This window comes from Meriones unguiculatus, chromosome 1, assembly GCF_030254825.1.
Source record: "Meriones unguiculatus strain TT.TT164.6M chromosome 1, Bangor_MerUng_6.1, whole genome shotgun sequence".
In the NCBI taxonomy this organism is placed as follows: domain Eukaryota; kingdom Metazoa; phylum Chordata; class Mammalia; order Rodentia; family Muridae; genus Meriones; species Meriones unguiculatus.
Window position 1 is genome coordinate 29,333,893 of NC_083349.1, and position 23,961 is coordinate 29,357,853.

The following is a 23,961-nucleotide window of genomic DNA, read 5'->3' on the forward strand; positions in this document are numbered from 1 at the left end:
CCTGAGAGACACACTAATGCTACGCAAGTCCTCTACTGCTCAGCTACATCCTCACCCCACTCACTTCACATAGGAGATTTATTTAGCTTCAATTATACAAAGAGCTGTTTACTGCAGAACAGTATTACAAAATGTTTCCACCTCACTCTAGTCCAAGTTTAGAGATGACACTAGCCATGCATAATTCTTTCTAAGTTATCTGAACAGGGTATATCAGAGAAGTTAGTAGCTTCTGTTCACTGAAGGAGAAATGATAGACTCACCTTTTACTCTTCTGTTTGTCTTGCTCTATAGGTCCACTCAGTTACTACGGATGCTGTAAGCATCTCCAAGACAGTGAACAAGAACATATATTCTGTGAGCATTCTGCCACTTCTCTGTATCCAAAAGAAAACATAGCCTTTACTTAATATTTACTTTTGAGAATTTCATATATGTATATAAGGTGAAATACTACAATACATCCTTCCATTTCTTCCTCCAGTTCCTTGTGTCAACCCCTCCCAACTTCATCTCTCTCTCCTTTTTTGATAGCCTACTACGTCCAACTAGTATTCATATATGTATATGTGTAAAGTCATCCACTGTACTAGTGGTCATATCCTTATGAAAGTATAATTCTTCCCACAGCAACTATCCACTTCATATCCATATACAACATATCTCTGTGTATGCGGGAATTCTAGTTGGCTTACTCTTGTATAGATCTTGTACAGGTAAGCAAAGATGTTGTGAGTTCTTTATGATGTCTAATATTATGTCTAGAAGATAGAATTTCACAGCTTTACTCCCCATCTTTCACCTCTTACATTCTTCATAATTTATCTGCAAGGTTTCTTGAGGCTCAGTGGCAGTGAAGTTCATATGGATGTCAAATGGACCTAATATCTACAGAACAGATCATTCAAACACTAAACAGTAGACATTTTTTTTCTAAGCAGCCTGTAGAACCTTCGCCAAAGTCTATCCTATATTAAGACACAAAGCAAGTTTCAACAAATATAAGAAAATGGAAGTAAAATCCTGTATTCCCTCTTATTACAATGGAACAAAGCTATATATCAACAGAAATAATAACTACAGGAAGGCCAGCCTGGTCTACAGAGCAAGTTCCAGGGCAGCCATGGCTTGTTACACAGAGAAACCCTGTCTTAAAAACCCACCCCCCTAAACAAACAAACAACCCAACCCCACCCAAACCAAACCATACCAAAAAATTAAAGGAAATATATCAACTCATGGAGATTAAACCACATCCTGTTGAATAATCAGGTCATTGAAAAAATCAAGAAGGGAGAAGAAAACTATTCCTAGAATTGAATGGAACTAAAATCATAATATAGCAAAATTGATAGGACACGATGAAGACAATCGGAAGAGGAAAGTTTATAGTACATAGTGCCTAAATCAAAAAAGTTATTTCAAATTAACAAGTCAAAATATATCTTAGAACCTTGGAAGAAACCAGAATAAAGCAAATTCCAAAACAGCAGATAATAGGAAGAAATAATCAAAACCAGGACTGAAATTAAGGAAATAAAAACAAACAAAAAACAATACAAATAATCAATAAAAGAAAGAATTGGTTCTTAAAAACAAAATAAAAAGATTGACAAGCCCCGTGGTTCTCCTCCTGCCTGGGGGTTGCACACTGCCCAACAGTTGGCCTTAAGTCTCAGCATCTGCTTTGATAGTCTGCAGGGCAGAGCCTTTCACAGGCCCTCTGTGGCAGGTTCCTAGCTTGTTTCCTGTTTTCTTCTTCTTCTGATGTCCATCCTCTTTGCCTTTTAGGATGGGGATTGAGCATTTTAGTCAGGGTCCTCTCTCTTGATTAGTTTCTTTAGATGTACAGATTTTAGTAGGTTTATCCTATATTACATGTCTATATGAGTGAGTATTTACCATGTGTGTCTTTCATGTAGAAAAATGCAAATAGATCCATACTTATCCATTGTGATTGTGTGCCTCTGAAAAGGTCACCCCGCCCTGCTAAAATTCACCCAATTCTGTAATGCCAAGGCTTATGCCCCCCTGCTTGCTGCCATGGAAACCTCCTTCTCACAGACTTTCCCTTTAAAAATCCTGTTCACTCAGAGCTCGGGGTCCCACTTCTCTACTGCTGCATCAGAGAGACTTGGGTCCCAAGTTGGGTCACTCTGGTAATAAAGCTCTCTTGCTATTGCATCGAGTCACCTCCTAGTGGTCTCTGAGGGTCCCGTGAACCTGGCATTACAGAAGATATTGTATTTCATACCCTCAGCAGCTGAAAAGCCATGCCTATATTTGATCATATGACATAGATTTTTTAAACTAAGAAACAAGCAGACATATTTATTGCAGTATCTGACATGATAGACTCCAAACCTTCTTTCTCCATACCCCTCAGCATGTACTGTTTTACTCCTATCTTCTAGTAGATCAATTTATTTATTCATTTTTTATGTATGTGTGATTACATAATTCTTGTGTTTCACACTTGGCTTGTTTTTCTTAACGTAATTATCTCTTATAACACGATGGTTTCACAAAGGACACATGTAAACAAATACTGTCTTAGCATGTGTTAGCTATTGTGTATCATGCTTTTTAATGTCTCCTTGATGTTCTAATTTGATTTCATTACAGATATACCCTCGTAATGGGTTTGCAGCACCATGTGATATTTCCATTTTTAATTTTTTGGTGAACTTTCATAATGAAACCATAATGGCTGCAGTATTTGCAGTCTCATAAACAGAGTGTAATGATTCCCCATGCCTTACTTTCTTGTCAGTACTTACTTTTTTAAATAATTAATAGTTGTTGAGGATAGTGAATTGATACATTTCTACCAAAGTATAATGGGAATCGTACTTTTTTCGTTGTTGTGGGGAGAACTAGCATATTTTCTTAAGGATGATGAGCCTTTGGAGAAGGTAGAGTTGAAGTCCAGTTTCTTTTGTGGTTCAATGTAATAGGACTATTTAATGGGGAAGTATATACAATGACACTTTCTCTTTTTATTTAGTAAGTGATACCAAAGTGGAACTCGGCACGTCTATGTCAATATAATGGTCCTCCCATGTGTCACTGAATTGATTTTTGTTAAGGCTCTATTTAGTGTAGTGAGGTGACTTGGAATTTAGCCTTGATCAGAATAAATGTTCTTTAGGTGACTAGACCCATGACCTTTAGCAAGTAGCTAAATATTTCAAAGCTTGCTTCTTTATTGAGCCAGAGATACACAGATATGTATCTACATCCATATTTATTTAAAGTTTCTCCCAAAGATACATAGAAATAAAAAAATGTAAAAGTGAATTACTAACCAATATATACTTTGGGACTAGTTGATTAACTATAACTCTTATATGTTGAAGTAGGGAGAACTTTCTGAATTAGTTTATCAAGTTACACAGGCAACATCTAATGGCATCAATTTAAAAAAAATGTGGTTTCTAGGTCTTGGTTACAAGTCCAGTAGTTTTGGCCTCTCTAGAGCCCTAGGCATAGAACAGAAGGACAGTAGTTTATAGACAAGACTTCAATACCATGGCTTCAAATTCCTACAGAATTTGTTCAGCATCGCTTCCTTTTCTTTGTCCTCACCCTTTCCTTTCACACCAACAAACCTAAGTGGCTAAGTGCGCCTATGTTCATAGTCCCACCTGCATAGTACAACAGATACACAAATATAAACAGCCTTAAACAGTTCTTCATGGATCCTCTAAAAGACAGATTCAGAAACACAAAAATGTTCACATGGCTTTTGCATGTGGAACTAAATATATGAGCCTTCCAAATTATATCTGTTGCAGAGGTGATTCACTCTGTAGACTATAGCACTTGCATTGACCAAAAGTCTATGGCTAATATAAGTCCATATAAATGCCGTTTCACTCATGAAAGAGTAAAGTCTTACTCTAGCAAATTTAATCTTAAAAAAAATGCCTTGGAAAAACTGGTCTTAAGAGATGTAGGTGCCTAGGAAGAAACAAACTGTCAATCATAAATGTATCATAGCAACCAGGAGGAACCAGGATTGACTGTAATGCTTCCTCAATGAAATATCTGTATTAGTAGTTTTAAGACTTTATTTGGTTCCCTAAGGCTTTGGAATGTAGTATGTAGCTTGTATCACACTGATAGTAGGCACATATGCCTGTGAGTAAACTGATTAGAGGAATGTTCGTCATTTGACTAATACTTGAATGCTTTGATCCTCACTGAGGAACTGAAGGCATCATTTTAAAATCATGATGCAATTCTTTCAGAAACCTGGTACTTACATGTTGCCACAAGGAGGATTGTAAATCTGAAGTCATTACCAGCTCGATTGTTATTAAAAACACACCAAGTTGTGTTGCAACGATGCTTAAGATGTTCATTGTCAGAGTCCAGATCAGCTAGAACAGATGAAAGTATTGTCCAGTAATTGGAAACTATTCCATATTAATTTCTGGAACGTGCATTCTTATCGAAGAACTATAGAAATTCTAATCCTTCTGGAATAGTGAGATCGCTAAAAAGGTCAGAACTGCAGATTCGTAAGGCTCCTCGTAAGACCAAACAATTTGGAGGAATAATAAAAGTTTGGCTATGACACGCATGTATTTATTTCTCTACTGGTAACTGGTTCAATGCCTATTCTGTGCTGAGTAGAAAAGAAGTGATCTCTGCATTAGACATTTTCAGACTATTGAGGAAAGTTGAGTGCATATTAAATGTAAATGGGACATAAAAAATGTACCCATGATATGGACAGATTTACCACACCACATAATTTTATATTGCCAGAGAGCTAAAAATTCTAGGAGGTTGCAATGGTTCTTGGACAGCAAAAAAGGCAAGACTTAGGGAATTTTCTTGGGAGTAAAGTTGTTATCTAGCTAGATTTCTTGCTGATGTGGCGAACTACATACCATTAAAGGTCATTCCCCAGGCCACATGCTTATCAGGCTACACACCTCAGACAACGCATGCTTTATAATGTCGAATAATTACACTTTATCCATGTCAAGAGGCAATATATCCTTTAATATCATTATTTCCTTGTCCATATTGACAATACTTTTTTTTAGTTACTAAATTTAGAAAACAAAGTATGACAATTTAAATCACTGTATTCTGAAACCTATCTTAAGGAACAAAGCATCTTAATGTAAGCTGTTATATGTTGTTCACTGATGTTAGTTTATTCGCTCTTTTGGAAAGTCTTTTGTAGAAAGGCAACCAAGGAGGGCTATGAAGAATTATATCTCAAACTACCCAGGAAACTGTCTCCTTACAGGCTGGCTTTCATAGCGACAGATGGTGTTGTGCTATGTGCATTGATGGAGCAAAGACATCAATAGTCTCACCAAACACTTGACTCTGCATGCTATAATACTCACCTGTCAGACCAACCTGGTGCTATAGTGGCATGACTGTTATAGGGGTAGGCAACCGCTTTCTGATTGGCTTTAAGACCTGATCCACAGGGTGGATTCCATGTCTGGTACTGTAAACCCCATCAAAAGCTCATGGTTGGGGATATCATAGCCTACAGAGGATAATCTATTCAGTTTTTTCTTTTATTAAATAGTTTTATTGCCAAGTTGCTTTCTAAATATTTATGTTTATATCCATAGATTAGTGCTGATCTCAATCTTGGTCAGAGAAGCTTTTTGTGGTGAGTAATGGTTAATGGAGAGACTCAAAAATGGTGGAAGTGTTGAGAATAAATGACTGTTAGTGCTCAGCCATAGATGGGTTACCTCTATTAACCTCTTCCTACTTAGGGCACATAGGGGACATCTTGGATAAGAGGGCAGAAAGAATGTGAGGAGTTGGAGGATAAGGAGAGGAGAGAAATGCTGTCTTCTAGATGTGGTATGGCTGTTACATTTATCAACTCACAGCAGCTGTGGTTGCCTGTGCCAAGACCCGGCACAAGTTCAAGCCAGTCAGAATTCCATGATGGCGGAAGAGATCCTGAGGCTCTACCCCTCGCTGAGGACTGTTGGAGGGGTTGGCTGCGGAGGGAGTAAGAATCACTTTTCTTTTGGGTTGTGGCTTCTGGCAGGATGACTCCACACCTGTGTCTACACGATCAGCACTAGTTGGACTCGAGGTGGTGGTGGTGGCAGGAGTGGTAGCAATAATAATGATGCTAAATGCAATAGGCAATGGATATTTGGGGAAATGGTTTGGTAGTTTCTTTTTTTAAAAAGATAAGCATCTATATACAAGAGGAACAAGGAATATGTCAGGATCAAGTTTTCATAGAGCGTTGTTTGAAAGGGTTCAGTACTGGGAACAATGTAAATTTCCTGAACAGGTGAGTATACCAACAAACCACATAAATACCCAATTGATTTTTCCCCCTAGAGGCAACTTATGTTCTGCAATGCTGATAAATTAGCTTACCATTTTATTCTAGATTTTTGATAGACTTTTTAGATGCTGTAGGATATCTTAGCATATTTCCGATGTCTGTGGATGCAACACATATTCTGACACTCTAATCCTGCTGCTCTTTCTTGTTTTCCTTGAGTTATTACATTATACAATGACTCTCTACATTATACAAACACTCTGATGTAGTGTTAGATAAATTTGTTGGCATAGCACATATGCGTGCTGTTACTGACTGTTCTAGTTTGCTTTCTGTTGCTGTGATGAACACTGTGATCAAAAGCAACTTAGAGAAAGAAAGAGTTTATGTCATCTTACAGTCCATCGCAAAGGGAAGCCAAGGCTGGAACTCAAAGCAGAACATGGAGGCGGGAGTCATGGAGGAACACTGCTTACTGGATTGCTCCCTCTGGCTTGCTTAGCTGGCTTTCTTATACAGACCAGGTACACTTGCCCAGGCATGGGACCCCCCACCCCCGTCAATAGGCTGGGTTCTTTTACATCAATTAGCAATCAAGACAACGGGCCATGGGCCAATCTGATAAAATTATTCAGCTAAGGTTTTTCTCTTCCCAGGTAACTCCAGTCTGTGTCAAGTTGACAATAAAATCTAACAAACACACTAGCCTCAGAGGAAAGAATTCAGCCTCTTGCTGCTAAGGAGGAAATTAGTTTTCATTTTTGCATGTCACTTTATTAAGTTGAGGAAATTTCCTTCCTAGATTTTGGTGAGAGTTTTGTCCAAATAACGTGAAATACATTTTCATCTCTAAAATTATGTTTATATGTTATATTTGCACTGTTTCTTTTAAAAAAATTTCATTGTGAAGGTAAATGTCTTTACAAATAATTTTCTTTGCCATTCTCTCAGTTTCTGTACACACAAATTGGATGTGTGTGCACATATGAAATGTGTGTATATGTATCTGTGGGAGAATGTTTGGCTTTGGGCAAATATGGAGGTTAGAAGATGTGGTGGTTGGAATGAAAGTGTCCCCCATTGGCCCATAGGGAGTGGCACTATCGGAGATGTGGCCTTGTTGGAATAGGTGTGGCTTTGTTGGAGAAAGTGTATCACTGAGCATGGGGGTAGGTAGGCTTTGAGGTTTCAAAATGTCAAGTCAGGCCTAGCGGCTCACTGTCTGTCTTCCTGCTGCCTGCCAGTCCAGATGTAGAATTCTCAGCTACCTCTCCAGCACCATGTGTGGCTGCATGCCGTCATGCTTCCCACCATGATGATAATGGGCTAAACCTCTGAACTGTAAGCCAGCTCCAGTTAAATGTTTTCTTTTTCCTTTGTAAGAGTTGCTGTCGTCATGGTGTCTCTTCACAGCAACAGAAACCCTAAAAACAATTTCAGGTGTCTGTTCTCAGCTACTCGTAGACAGAGTCTCTTTTTGTTGTTTGTGATTGCATATGCCAGGCTAGCTAGCCTGTGCCCTTCTGGAACTCTACTGTATCTGACTCCGATCGTGTGGTGGATCACTGAACTTAGAAATGAGCCTTAGCGCGCTCAGCATTTGTGTGGACTCTGGGGATCTGAACTCAGGCCCTTTTGCTTGCACAGAGAGTGAGCCACTTCCCTGGCTCTTGCTTCCCACAGTTGGAAGTTTAGGTTTGTTAAGTCTTAAGAAATAATGTTTTTATCACCATGAACCTTGTTTGATATTCATGTATGGCAATAGTACTATGGCTGTACTTTCATTGCGTGAATGATGACCTAACCACGCCATCTTGCTTTGGATTCATGTTATGTTTCTCATACTTTTAAATATCCCCCTCCTGTAATGACTTCCGGGTAGATATCTAATGACTCAGAGGCCCTGCTGAGTCTTCACTGACTTATTTTATCTTTTTAACGTTTTTACTCTTTGAAAATTTCCTACTTTCACGGACAAAACTTTCCAGAACTGCTCTAAGTCTTCTGACTTACCATATTATTTGAAGGTTTCCTCTGTAGAACTATTGAAAAACTTCCTGATATGATAAACTGTAAGCAAAGACCACATTTGTTAATACCCAGTCATTATGTCTATACATAAACTTCAAGATAATTTTAGGATGCTCTAACTTGAGGGGTATTATCTCAGTTCCTTAGTGGGACTATTAAGAAAACAAACCAAGAAATAATTCAAGATTTATACTTACAGAGATAAAATCTATGGCGGGTCTAGCCACTAATGTTACAGATGCAGTAGGAATGGAATCCAAGGGCACTTTGAAATGACTTCAGCATCTCACGTGCATAACTGATTTGCATCAAACTGATTTTGTCTTCCATTAATGCGTCTTGTGTTCGTTATCATGGGCACAAATGTATCAAATAACCTTTTTACAATGTACACTCTTATTATGAAAGAATATTATGGGTAAAAAACTGGTTTTATTTTGCTTTTTAGGTATCAAATGGCCCTTTAACAGTGCAGACTGTAGTTGCCCCATTCTTTCAGGGGAGAATCTGAGGAGATTCTAGGTCCAGCAGACAAGATCTGCACAGGTTGGCTAAAAAGTCGACAACTGTTGCCTGAACAGGGACCTTAATGAAAAGTTTTTAGAGGACATGGGGACTCCTGCATAAGGAGGCAAGCAGGGATTCATTTGGGGCTAAAAGTAGGAAAACCAGCACAATGTATTGAGCTGACACAGTGGTGCTGCAACGCCTTAAAGCCCCGCTACAAGAATGTTGGGATTTAATAACAGAATATAGTTCTTGGTTTGCTGAAAGGGGCACTTTATCAGAGGATCAAATTAAAGAAAATAGATTGAAAGCCCATAGATAAGGAGAGGTATGCCAGTGCTATCCTGGGTAACTTGGGCATTGGTCCATATCGTGATGCAAACAAGTGGGGATGAGCCAAAGGATTTAGAAAACGCTATTGCAGATTACAGATTCCTTACATGAGTATGAGCTAGATAATGAGATTCAAGGAAAAAAATTACAAGCTAGAAAGTTTTTTTTTTCTTCCCAGTGCAAATTCATAAGGGACGGAATGGAAGAAAATTGAAGGTAAAAGTGTTGGCTCCAGTGGAGGATGACTGCTTCTGGCCATCTGCTTCTCCGCCTGAAATATTATAACCTCCTCTCCCTGAGGACTGTAATGATGGCTGGAACAAATGGGGGAAGAGGGAAGATGCTGTGCTGCTGTTGCCAGCAGGAGGCCCTTGTTTGATGGGAGAGAGGATGCATGGTGTAAGTTACCAGAGTCTGGGAAAAAAAAAGATAGGAACTTTCTAAAATCAGACAACAGCCTGATAAACCATATCAAGACTTTTTCATCTTTCACAGGCAGTCAGTTGTCTTAAGGTTGATGGAAAGGCAGAAAACTTCTTATTAAGCAACTGGCATATGCTAGCTGCCTCTTTCAAAAGAGAGGTGAGAGAGGTGATATTAAAGATTACACCCACCTCTGTGCTGATATCGAGCCTTTGCACACTCAAGGGTTAACTCTGGCTACAGGCCTCCAACAACATACAGTGCTTTAACTATTGGCAGTCATTTGACATGGGAAAAGGAATAAACAATGATGAATAGCCCAACTTTGTGTCAAAAGTTTATTGCTACTGCTTTAAAAAGGGCTCAAGAACTGTTCTCTCTTGCTTTTATTCTACATTATATTGATGATAGTCTGCTTTCTATGAAAAAATAATAAAATGCTAAAAGATTTGTTTACGAAAGTAAAAATTGTGTTAACCCTTTAAATTTTTATTCCTCATAAGAATATCCTAAAATTTTTGTTAAATCCCTTGGACGACTTAACACTGGCTTCACCTATATTATGCCCTTGTAAGATTCTAAAAAACTAATAATGCTCCTACATACATTGCCAAACTTTTTCAGGGATTTTGCCAACAGTTTGATATAACCCACAGCATACACATTCTATGTAACCCCTGGGTTTCAGTCTTTTGTGGAGAGAGCTAACAGAAGAACATAAATGTTATTTCAAAATAAAGGAGGAGAGTAGGGTGGTGTGACTACTCCTCACAATATTTTATCTTCTTAAATTTTTTTAAAAATTTGGGCAAGGGTGCCCTTACTGCTGCAGAACATTTTTGGGCCCCTCCAAAACAAGTCAGGGTCATAGTTCTTTGGGGAAATGTTTTGTCTGGCCAGTTGAATGGCCCAGCTCCATTAATTCACTGAAGCTGAAGCTGTTTGTCTTTTTCCTCAGGGTGCTGAAAAGCCAGCGTGGATACCTGAAAAGCTGATTTGACCTGTGGAAGATAGACCAAGAAGTTCCAAAGCATTTACAGAGCCTCACCTGAAGAAAAGAAATAGAATGTAGCAATGCAGTCATCAAACCCAAAGCACAAAGTTTCCCTACCCAAAATGACTCAGATGAAGAAATCAATGACTGAGAGAAAAGAGTTGAAATCTCAGGCGAAGGGTATGACTGCAAAATTGCTGTTTTTGCTATCTTTTTTTTTTAACATGTCAGCCTTATTATTATCATTATTTATTACAGTTTTATTCAATTTGTATCTCAGCTGTGTTCCTGTCCCTGGGTCTCCTCCCAACCCCACCCTCCCTGCCTCTTCTAACTCTATGCCCCTCCTCTAGTCCACTGATACTTTTAAAAAAGATTTTATTTATTTATATTATGCATACTGGTGCTCTAGCTGCATGTGCACTTGCAGGCCAGAAGAGGGCAGTGGAGGGTTTCTGGGAATTGAACTCAGGACCTCTGGAAGAACACAGTGCTCTTAACCACTGAGCTATCTCTCCAGCCCCCTGTTTTTGTTATCTTATCTCTGTTGAATGCATTTGTTACCCTGAGACAGACTGTGCTGATGTCACTGAGCCTCCTGTGCTTTGCTTTATTAATTGGGAAGAGAATAACATTTCTGTTTATGTCAATGACTCTGTGGTCTTGGGTGCCCCCATTGCTAATCATATTGTTCCAAAGCAGAAATGGTCAATAAGTATTAATTGACAATTTAAGTATTAATGGTCAGGCATTAATAATACAATATTAACTATTCAACATTCAAAAGTAGGTAAATTACCCTCCTCCAAAGCTCTTATTTCCATTTTATTGCAGACATTCATGGTTACAGGTATTCCCACACAGTTAAAAACAACCAATGGTCCTGCTTTTTACTAGTAGGGGTTTTAAGAAATCCTGTTATGAATGGCGAATCCAACACATCACTCGAAACACTTATAACCCACAAAGTCGAACATTTGTAGAACATACACATTCCACCCTTAAGAAAGAATTTTTTAAAAAAATAAAAAGGGGAGACTACTTTCTGAGACTTTTGCTATTACCTTATTTACTTTAAAGTTTTAAAATTTGCCGCAGTGGGGGGAACCTATTACTTAGCTTCTGGAACTTTCAGTATGCTCAGCCCTACATGTGGCCATTGTCCTGTCCCACATCATATGAAGAAATAGACTACTGGGTACCAAGATGAAAAATTTCAGAAGTTTTCTAAGTAGTTGCTTGGAATTTCAAGACAAGAAATCGCCAAAGGAATTGCTTATGCCTGACAAGGCCTGGACCCTCAGGGCTGCTGATGAAGTGTCATGAACCCTTGCCTCTAGTGTTGCCCTTATCATGTCTTTTCGGGCTTCTCTTAAGATGCCGATGGTTCCAAACAAGAATGAATACCCTAAGATTTAAAAAAAAATTAGAAAGTGGGATATGTTGGAAATTGATCAAAAAGGTGATGCATGTGAACAATGCCTTGGGGAACTGTGAGAGAGCTCTGGGAAAAAGGCAGAGGGCCTTTACCTTGGGGGGATGTTGTTTTCCGGATTGTTCTTGGCTGTGATTTCATGCCTTCTGTGGCAAACATTTACATTCAATTTACAAGACATGTTTATTCTTCTTGGATGTTGGAACATAGCTATAGAACCCAATCTGGTCAGTATACCCTAAACCTGGATATGGCCTTCTGCCTTGTTTTCATGCTTTCTCAAATATAATCTATAGTATGTGCCAGACAATTGTTTTTAAATTGGTCTGCCCTGAGAAATCTCTGGGAAGGGGCTGCTCTATTAATATTTAGTATATGCTCACTGACGTTTTTACACATGCTTTTCTGAACTCAAACAAACATTCCTAGAACCATTGCTTTCCTTGTTTTGTTTGTTTATAAAAGTACACTGACACTAAAGTAAAGTTGTCTACAGTGCCAGACTGCATGGAGGCGGCCTCATTCTTTCAGGTCTTCAGATCCCAGGTCTACCTGACAAGATCTGCACAGGTTGGCTAAAAAGCCAACAAATGTAGAGTATTATTGTGTGAGAACAGTTCAGGTAATAGACTAAAGTTTTTTTTTTTTTAATTGCTATTGTTCTTTTTCAGGTACATGTGGGAATGGTTTCCTAGGGAACAGGGATTGCATACTATCTCTGGTATGTTGCTTGGATCAAAGTCCATGAAATGTAAGGCATACATTAATGGTTACCATCAGAGATGAAGTTACTCACCAGCAAAGAAGCCCAAAGTGAGTATCCTGAAGGTCCTATGATAGGAATATACTTACTTCCTATTCCAAATGCAAAACCTTGAGAAAAGGACAGGTATGTCCAGAAGTATCCCAGGCTCTCTACAATGAAGCTAGTCATTATTTGTATTGTCTGAAAGAAAAAGATACCATTCTTAGTCACAGTTTCAGCTAACTCTTAAAAAGAAACACAGAGGAGGGCTTTGCAGCCAGTCCTGAAGATACCTGATAAAACAGGATCAGATGAATGGGGAGGAGGTCCCCCCTATCAGTGGACTTGGAAAGGGGCACGGTGGAGATGAGGGAGGGAGGGAGGGACTGGGAGGGAATGAGGGATCGGGACATGGCTGGGATACAGAGTTAATAAAATGTAACTGATAAAAAAAAATTAAAGAAAACATAAAAAAAAGAAACACACCTCAAGACAAAAAAAAAAATTCCAGAATGAAACAGAAAGGTGATGTTCCTCCATGACTCTATGATAGTGATAACATGCAGAACTTTAGAATGAGGACATCGACTGTGGTATAATGTTCTGTGTGTCTTAGGCCATTTTGTCATGTTTTATCAACCATAATCAAGGCACAGACCTATTCTGTCACTACAAAGACATCCCAAGTTCTGCCTTTTCTTGTAACTTTCCAAGGAACGCTTGTAACTTCTGGTGATCACTCATCTGTTTTTCATACTTGCATAATTTCAAGAGTGTTTGATAAAGGACATGATTCCAAATATGCCTTTTGAGGCTGGCCTTTTCAGTGGAATAGCATAGAAACCCAACAAGCTGTAGTATCTTTGTGTGGTTTCTTTCTCTTCTTATAGTAGACCATGGCATCTGGGACTCTGGATGGCTCAATTATTCACCTGACTGTCAGTTGGAAGTGAAGACTATGAGTAATCACCTGGAAATAGCTGTGTAGACTAGTTTTCAGTTCTCCGGGATAAATGTCCAGGAGTACATTTTCTGGGTTTAATGGTAGTTGGATATTTGTTTTAAAAGAGGCTGCTGGAATACAATTCAGAGTATCAGTTACCATTTTTCATACCCTCATCATCAGTGCTAAGGGAGTATCTCTGGCATTTGCTTGGCCACTGTTTGTCTGTAGTACAGGCAGAATGTTTGCTCACAATCCCCTGTCCTCACTCTTCAGTGATGTTGAATATCTTTATAGATGCTTATTTGCCCTCTATCTATCTTATTCAGTGAAATGATCTCTTTACGTTTTGTGTTGACTTTGGAAACAAGAAGAAATGGCTTTTATTATTTTTTTAAACAAAATAGTCACAATTCTCTTTATTCTTGTATTTGTTAAAAGACATAAGCATCAAACATCATTTTATTTGTTATGCAGTTGCATTCATAATATAATATTTTTAAAATATAAGGATGTTTCTATGTTTTTATTTTATTTTTTTTCTTATTAGTTACATTTTATTAACTCTGTATCCCGGCTGTATCCCACTCCCTCATTCCCTCCCAATCCCACCCTCCCTCCCTCATCTCCACCATGCTCCTTTCCAAGTCCACTGATAGGGGAGACCTCCCCATTCATCTGATCCTGTTTTATCAGGTATCTTCAGGACTGGCTGCAAAGTCCTCTTCTGTGGCCTAACAGGACTGTTCCTCACTTGGGGGGTGGGGAGGTCAAAGAGCCAGCCATTGAGTTCCTGTTAGAAATAGTCCTTGTTCCCCTCACTTTGGGAAACTAATTGGTTACTGAGCTACCATGGGCTACATCCAAGCAGAGGTTCTAGGTTATATCCATACATGGTCCTTGGTTGAATGTCAGTCTCAGAAAAGACCCTGTGCCCAGATATATTTGGTCCTTGTGGAGCTCCTATCCTTTCCCCATCCTACTAACTCCCCTTCTTTCATATGATTCCCTGTACTCTGCCGAAGGTTTGGTTATGAGTCTTTGTATCTGCTTTGAAAACACTGCTAGTTAGAGTCTTTCAGAAGTCTTCAGTAGCTCCAGTCATACGTTCAATGCACATCCCATCTGTCTTTCTAAATGAGAATTGATCATCTTACCCCATGTCTGCTCTCTTGATTATCTTTTTTAGGTGTATAGATTTCATAATGTTTATCATATCTTGTAGGTCTATATAACAAGTATATACCATTTGTGTCTTTCTGCTTTTGAGATATCTCACTCAAGGATCTTTTCTAGATCCCACCATTTGCCTGCAAATTTCACGATTTCCTCCTTTTTGATTGCTGAGTAGTATTTCATTGTGTAAAAAATACCACAATTTCTGTATCCATTCCTTCTTTTATGGACATCTGGGTTGTTTCCAGGTTCTAGCTATTACAAATAAAGCTGCTATAAACATGCTTGAGCAAGTATCCCTTTTGTGTACTTGAGTAAAGTTTGGGTATATACCTAGCAGTGGTATAGCTGGGTCTTGAGGAAGCACTATTCCTAATTGTCTGAGAAAGTACCAGATAGATTTCCAAAGTGGTTGTACCAGTTTACATTCCCAGTGGAGGAGGGTTCCCCTTTCTCCACAACCTCTCCAGCATGTGTTGTCACTTGAGTTTTTTATCTTGGTCATTCTGATGGGTGTGAGGTGAAATCTCAGGGTCATTTTGATTTGCATTTCCCTGATGGCTAATGAGGTTGAGCATTTCTTTAAGTGTTTCTCTGCCATTCGATAGTCCTCTGTTGAGAATTCTCTGTTTAGCTCTGTTCCCCATTTTTTAATTGGGTTACTTGGTTTGCTGCTTTTCAGCTTCTTTAGTTCTTTGCATATACTGGATATTAGTCCTCTGTCAGATAAAGGGTTAGTGAAGATTTTTTCCCAATCTGTAGGCAGTCGTTTTGTTCTGATGATGGTGTCCTTTGCTTTATAGAAGCTTTTCAGTTTCATGAGGTCCCATTATTTATTGTTGATCTTAGAGACTGTGCTGTTGGTGTTCTGTTCAGGAAGTTGTCTCCTGTGCCAATGAGTTCAAGGCTGTTCCCCACTTTTTCTTCTAACAGATTTAGAGTATCTGGTTTTATGTTGAGGTCTTTGATCCACTTGGACTTTAGTTTTGTGCAGGGCAATAAATATGGATCTATTTTCATTTTTCTGCATGTAGACATCCAGTTGGACCAGCACCATTTGTTGAAGATGCTGTCTTTTTTCCATTGAATGGTTTTGGCTTCTTTGTCAAAAATCGAATATTCATAAGTGTGTGGGTTTATTTCTGGGTCTTCTATTTGGTTCCATTGATCCTCCTTTTTGTTTTTATGCCAATACCATGCAGTTTTTATTACTATTGCTCTGTAGTACAGCTTGAGATCGGGGATAGAGATACCTCCAGATGATCTGTTGTTGTACAGGATTGTTTTGGAGATTCTGGGTTTTTTGTTTCTCCATATGAAGCTGAGAATCTTTTTAAGAAATGGCTTTTAATCATGCACTATTAAAAATCTTATTTGGTCTTGGCATCATGGTAACATTAATACTAGCCCTTTGTCATCAGAAAAAAAAAAACACAAAAACAATAGCCTACAGATTGGGAAAGGATCTTCACCAACCTTATATCTGACAGAAGGCTAATATCCAAAATATATAAAGAACTAAAGAAGTTAAACAGCAACAAATCAAGTAATCCAATTAAAAATGGGGTACAGAGCTAAATAGAGAATTCACAGTAGAGGAATATTGAATGGCAGAGAAACACCTGAAGAAATGATCAACATCCTTAGCCATCAGGGAAATGTAAATAAAAATGACCCTGAGATTTCACCTTACACCCATCAGAATGGTTAAGATCAAAATCTCAAGTGACAACACATGCTGGAGAGGATGTGGAGAAAGGGGAACCCTCCTCCATTGCTGGTGGGAATGTAAACTTGTATAACCACTTTGGAAATCAATCTGGTGCTTTCTCAGACAATTAGGAATAGTGCTACCTCAAGATCCAGCTATACCACTCCTAGGCATATATCCAAAAGATGCTCAAGTATAGAACAAGGACATTTGCTTAACCAAGTTCTTAGCAGCTTTATTCGTAATAGCCAGAATCTGGAAAGAACCCAGATGTCCCTCAACTGAGGAACAGAGGGATACAGAGATTGTGGTATGTTTACACAATGGAACACTACTCAGAAATTAAAAACAAGGAAATCATGAAATTTGCAGGCAAATGGTGGGAACTAGAAAAGATCATCTTGAGTGAGATATCTCAAAAGCAGAAAGACACAAATGGTATATACTCATATAATATAATTATAGACAAATAATACAGGATAAACATACTAAAATCTGTATATCTAAAGAAGCTAAGCAAGAAAGAGGATCCTGGGTAAGATGCTCAATCCTCACTCAGAAAGGCAAAGGGGATAGACATTGGAAGAGGATGAAAACAAGGAACAAGACAGGAGCCTACCCACAAAGGACCTCTGAAAGACTCTATCCAGCAGGGTATTAAAGCAGATGCTGGGACTCATAGCCAAACTTTGGGCAGAGTACAGGGAATCTTATGAAAGAAGGGGGAGATAGAAAGACCTAGGAGAGGACTGGGGTTCCACAAGGAGAGCAACAGAACCAAAAAATTTTGGCACAAGGGTCTTTTCTGAGACTGATACTCCAACCAAGGACCATTCATGGCAATAACCTAGAACCCCTGCACCCCTGCACAGATGTAGCCCATGGCAGCTCAGTACCCAAGTGAGTTCTTAATAATGGGAACAGGGACTGTCTCTGACACAAGCTCAGTGGCTGGCTCTTTGAAGTGCATGTGTGGGAGCAGCCTTACCAGGCCACAGAGGAAGACAATGCAGCCAGTCCTGATGTGACCTGATAGGCAAGGGTCAGATGGAAGGGGAGGAGGACCTCCCCTATCAGTGGACTGGGGAAGGGACATGGGAAAAGAAGAGGGAGAGAGGGAGAGATTGTCAGGGATGAGTCAGGGGGCTACAGCTGGGATGCAAAGTGAATAAACTGTAATAAATAAAATAAATTTTAAAGTGTTAGTCCTTTTTTGTCAACTTGACATAACCTAGAGTCACCTGAGAAGAGAGCCTCAAGGGGATTTGTGCAGACCAGGTCGGCCTGTGGGCATGTCCGTGGGGAACTGTTTAGATTACATTAGTTGATGTGGACAGACTCAGAGTGACTTTGAATAGTTGACAGGCAGGTGGTTATTTTCTTTCTGCCCTTGAATGTGGATATGATTAATCATTTCAAGTTCCTGCCTTGACTGTGATCCAGAATTGTTAGCTGAATAAACCCCATCTCCCTTGAAGGTGTTTTCTCAGAACACTTTACTTCAGCACAGAGATGAAGCTAAGCCAAGTCTCTTTTAGTTCTGGTGAGTGGAAAGCATTGCCTGTTCAACTCCGTGGGAAGATCTGCCTGCACTAGGACTTCTGTTCCTTGGCAACATGCTTCTGCTTGCTCTGAATCACCATGCCTTACTTTTCATTCTGACATTTTTTTTTTTTAAATGGGAGAGCAAGAACTTTTTAAATATTCATTGAATTTCTTAAAAGGTTAGGAGTCTATTAAGGCTCATTGTGTCTGTTTAGACTTGATCTCTATTTTTTATTCTTATGTGACACTGTACAGTGAGTTCTTTTTATGAAACAAAAACAAAAACAAAAAAAAAAACCCCAACTGACTGAGCCATGATGGTTCACACCCACAATGACCCTTGGTAGGCTGAGCAGGTAGGATTAGTAGTTTGAGGCCTCCTGGGCTATATAGACCCCTTCTCAAAAACACAAACAATTCCTAGTCCAGAAATCAGTTGGCTGTATCTGTAGAGTCTAGTTCTGGCCTGTGTGTCTGTGCTTTTTCTTATTTTTTTAGAAAAATCACATAATCTGATGACGGTAGATAGACAGTATCTTAAACATCAATTAGTACGATTTTTCCTCCTTTGATTTAGCTGTTTTTGTTCCCTCTCTTTCCCACAGAATCTTTGGCAAACTAACCAGAGCCCAGAGGGGCCTGTGGAGTCTGAAGCACCAACCAAGAACCAGGCATGGACTGGACCTAGGTCCTCTACAAATATGTAGCCGATGGGCAGCTCGGGCTCCATGTGGCCTCACTATCGAGGGAAGTGAGAGCTGTCTCTGATGTGGACTCCTTTGCCTGCTTTTTGGTCACTTCCCCCTGACATGACTGCCTTACTAGGCTGTAGGACATGCTCAGTCCTCATGTGAGTTGACAAGCTGGGGTGGGTGGGTAGGGGGCTCCCGTATTCTGATGAAGAGAGGAAGGGGTCTACGCCTGGGTTGTAAAGTGAATAAATAAATTAATTAATTTAAAAATGTATAGCTATAGTCAAGATATTACTAGGATTTTAATAAGAATTATGCCAGACCCATGTGCCAATTTAGGGCTAACTAACATTTTTTACTATGTTGAGATTTGCAGTCCATACATGTGCCTGTTTATTGACATAACTTAAATTGATAAATTTTGTTAGTCATTTTCAAAATACAAGTCCTATATTTGGCTTCTTCCATAAATGTATTTTTTCTTTAGGGATTGATATCTTCATGTTCATTATTATCTTATAGAAACACAGTTCATCTTGTATCTTGTGACTTTGCTTAATTTACTTATTTCTAGGTATCCTGTGCCCACTCATGGGTGCATGTGTGTGTTTTGATTGTTTAGGACTTTTCCCATCTAATTTATTTATTTATTTTTGTTTGCTCAGCACGTGTTTATTAAGGCTTGTGTTCTACTAGAAGACAGGCATCCCATGCTGTCCACAACTCCATACAGGCAGTGACAGCTGAAGGAAGTGACATGTTCTAAATACAAGTCTAAATAATACAGCTTAAATGGTAGCTCGGAGGGTCTTTTGGAGTCAGTAGTTTTGGAAGTATCCGTTCTCTAAGACAGTAAGGACCCTCTGCAGAGGGATCGTGCAGATTCAGTGTGCGAAGGCGTCGGGCGTGAGCACCGCTTTCACGCTAAGCTAATCCTCCATGCTTAACTTTCAGTCTGGCTCTATCACTCAGCAGTATGAGTGGCTGACACGAAATCATACAGCCGGAAAGTGTAGTGAATGGGATCTCCTGGGCAAACAGTAGCATGCCTGTGAGATGTGGACAGCGCAGCACCTCTGTAACTAACCACTGTTCAGAGAGCTCTGCAGTCTGCAGGTCCTTCTGGATGTACTGACGATTTGCCCACCTCATTCAGCACACGTCATCAGGTTAGGGCTGAAATAATTGGTAGATTGTAAAAGAGAGGATTTTTTTTTTCCTCCTCATTTCCAGACTCTGCATTTTGATGCCATGTCACCACCACAGGACATGGTAATTGATTTGCCTTCATTTGAGGAGTTCATAGAGGATGCAGGGGTGGCTCATGTCTCCTATCTTATGTGTTATGGTATGGCAACCCTCACGATGTTGACTTACTCCAAATTCTCAAATAGCATTTTGTTCTTACCCCCAACAATCTCAGTTCCTTTTTTATCCACAGACGATTTTGTGGCATAATTATCAAGATGTGACAGAGGGATGTAAGGATAAGTTTCTCTCCTGTGAAAAACATAGAGAAAAATCAATATGAATTAAACTAGTTACTCTAATTCCCTTGGGTAAGATTCCTAAGCCTGAGGGGGAAATCCAATTATACAGCTGCCATTCATTTTTTAAAAAGATACTCGATCGCTCCCAGACAGATGCTTTTGCACCAGACTAGTATTTTGACAAAGGTAGTATTTACCACCTCTCAAAAAGTCTTGCTCCTTGATCACACTTGAGTTAGACTATGGTAAGTACTATGTGATAGCGGCCCCAATCACATCAGCTCCTCTAGCACCTACCCACGGATACCCACATTGCTGTACCAGGAAGTCTAGACCCTTGGTAGGTTTGATTTAGCCTATTACCTGTCATCAGTGTTGTCTGAGCTCAAGTCTGTCTGGGAGGTGCCTGACTGGACTAATCTGTATCACACGTTCACCCCTGATGCAGAGGAGGCTGGAAAATAAGTGCTGTATATAGGGAGGACGACCAGAGGCGGATGTTCAGTAGGCAAGACAAGAATAACTCGTGGTTGCTAGCATTGACAGGGAGGGTTACGGTTCCGATTTTGTATGTGTCATAACCCTCCTTCAGCTCCTATATTTGATACCCATGAAAGTGTTTTTTTTTTTTTCTTCTAGCTGGCCTCAACGAAAGTAGTTATCTAAGTCACTTAGTGGTGGTACAGGGTAAGCTCTTTGTCTGGTGATCTGGCAAAATCTGTGATCACAAAGATGTAAAAGCTAAAAGTCAAGGCATTATTAGGTTTAATCTGTTCTAAAGGACAGAACTGCAGTGGACAAAACTTTGGGTGTGGGAAGAAGGGTGCCCAGGGAAAATCAGGGATCAAAAAAGAACAGAATTTATCACCTTATGACCACCTTCAACCTCTTATAGTTCTTTTTTTTGGAAGTCTGGCTGCCTGCACATTATGTAAATACTCATATATATTAATTTTGCTAAAACAAATAAGAGATAGTTTATGTTTTTTTTTCAGCCAAAAAGTTAATACATTTGTTTCGAGCAGCCTTCTAGTTAAATACGGCTTTGACAATCTCTGCCCCATCACCCATAACCTCTCTTCCGCGACCCAATCCTGCTTCAGTCTCTGTCTGATCAATCTTTTCCCTTTTTCTTCAACCACTACATATAGTCGTATCTAAAATTCACAACACTGTCTTTAGAGCGTTCGTTTACAAACATTTCCATCTCCTTAAATAAGCCAGGAACTCGGAAGGATTCAGTTGCCATGGTAATGGTCCATTGACATCTGACAAGAAGAAAAAATACACAAAGGCGCAGAAAGAAAATTTTAGAATATTCGTGTTAAAATTTAGCCCTTACAGGTGACTTGTTAAAAATGTAACAAACTCCTTCAAAGGCTCTTCTCAGCGACAAGAATCACCTGTAGGGTTGTATTAGGGAGAAAAAAAAGAAGCTAGTATAGAATCGAGACTCACCAGGAAGTAGTGTCCAACGGCTGCTCTTAGTGTGGTCTGTTCAAGGGTCATGGATTCCCTACTCTGCCATAATCTCAGTATTGGAAGGGGGCAATCCTGAAGGGGTTGCTTTTAGGTCCAGATCGTCCTGCCCTGGGATTCCTGCAGGCATCACCTGCCTGCCTCAGTGACGCTGCCACCGCCATGTGTCCCTCATTACCTCTTGTGGATCCAACTCAGCGCAGCTGCCGTTTGTGTCCCGGAGCAACCGTGAAGGGCGCCACGTGAGGAGGGTCACGCAGACGCGGGTTCTGCCGGCCCTTGGAGGTTCTACACAATCCTCAGGCCCACCAGATACAGACGGGGTTAGGTGATAGGGCCAGCGGGGCTGGGGGGCTGTAGTGCGGACACGCTTTACTGGCCATGGGTGGGCACGGTCTAGCCATTAATCTGCAGCGTGTGTGAGCCCGACTGAGGCTGATTCCCTGCTCCATGGACTTCTCCGCCAAGCAAATGCCCCCTGACCCCCGCTTTCTCCAGTGGCTAGATGCAAAGCAAGTCTTTCTCTTGTGAGTCTCCTCAAAATCCGAATTCTAAACTCTAGAAGGGAAGAGCGCTTTTGGAACCCCAGATCTGGCAGGATGTGTCTTCTCTGGTTCTTTGTCTTTCTGCAAAATCAAGGTCACACCTGTTCTGTGTCCGTCCCAGGTTCAGAAATTAAATTGCATAAGTCTGTCATCCACCCTGGGACAAGAAACTCTAGCTAATAAATACGGTGGGCAAAAGAAGACATGGAGGCTGGAGGCAAATTTGCTAAAAAGGGATCCGGAGGAGGATGAGAGGAGTTGGGGGTGAAGGTGAAAGATGACTAAAATTCATTATATAAACGTATGAATGTGTCAAACAAAAAAATTAATTAACCATGAAAAATGGCTATTCGAGTCCTAAATAATAGGTATCAGAGAAGCCTAACAACAGACACCCATGCTTAGGAGACTGTCATTTATGATATGGGTCCCTACCCACTAAACGTTTAGTATAAGGGTGCTAGATCTGGCACCTAGCATAAGTGAATAAATGAATGAAAGGTCATCCATCCCGACGTCTTCAGATTATACTGTCTCAAAAGCAAAGCTGATTTTTTTTTTTTTTTTTTGGCCTGCCAACTAAAGAAGTGTTCCTCACAGGCCATTTGTGGAGGCACCCAGTATCAGGGATTTCATGCTGATCAGAAATATGAATGACACTGTTTACGTATTGAGAGTAAGAAATGGAGAAAAATGCAGAATCTCCCTTCCCCATAGAGTTTTCCTGTGGAAAGGGGGGGGTGGGTGGGAAGAGAGATGATCCATATTCATTTTAGGAGGTCAGACAAACAGAATCAAACTTAGGTGGGAAGGAGCAGGTAGAAAGGAAAGGACGTCTCTGCAGATCCCTGAGCTTTAAAAAAAAAAAATACAATGATGCCTGAATTGCCAAGGATTGAGCTCTTGGTTGCTGGATTTTGCAATCTGGATGTGAATGCTGTCATAGAAAAATGTGGCCTCAGAGGACAGATTTGCCTCAAAGGGACATTGTGAAAGACGGGAGCAGAAGCACGGTAAGAGTGAGAGGACCAGGAGGGTTGCTGGAAAATAGTGACTTTTAGACACAACAGGAATGTTGTACCCATGGACTGCCAACATCTATGGTGATCTTCAGAAGACTCTCATAAGAGTAGACCTCCGACACTTCAGCATGAATGGCTGAAGAGCTCACACGGCTCTGCTCTTACTTGAGGAGATGCAGGTAGCTGACCTCCTTTTGGGAACTGAGATAATTTTATTATAGGGTGGGGCCAGCGGGACTTGCTCAGGCTCTACTGGTCAGCCCACACTCAGGTACATCAGGTACACTAATTGAGCTCAGTCGGTTACACATTTTTAGAAAATGGAGGATACGAATTTGAGAGAAAGATATAAGGAGAACCCTGCAGGAGCTATAGTTATGGACGACATTCTCAACCCTCATCCTCTTTTCTTCCTCCTCTTCTTCGCCTCCTCTCCCTCTTTTTTCTTCCTTCCTCCTCTCTGCCTTCTTCCTTCCCTTGCTTCTTCTCTACCTTCTTTCTCTTCCCCCTTTCTCTCCTTTTCTCCCTTCTCCTCTTCCTCCTCCTCTTCAGTAGAGGAATAGCCACCCTAATTTTTCCATTTGAAATGTCCTCC

The 23,961-nt window shown here is 40.1% G+C and overlaps 1 protein-coding gene across 1 annotated transcript; it reads right to left on the reverse strand.

Annotated features, from left to right (window-relative positions):
- Positions 1 to 266: 266 nt before the first annotated feature.
- LOC132653649 (membrane-spanning 4-domains subfamily A member 12-like) lies at positions 267 to 21,963 on the reverse strand. The gene is made up of 6 exons (XM_060382263.1): positions 21,933 to 21,963; positions 20,239 to 20,330; positions 12,815 to 12,964; positions 8,309 to 8,365; positions 4,269 to 4,385; positions 267 to 377 (listed from the first exon to the last, which is right to left on the reverse strand). The coding sequence occupies exons 1-6, from the start codon at positions 21,961 to 21,963 to the stop codon at positions 267 to 269; spliced, it is 558 nt and encodes a 185-aa protein (XP_060238246.1).
- Between the last annotated feature and the right edge of the window lie 1,998 nt (positions 21,964 to 23,961).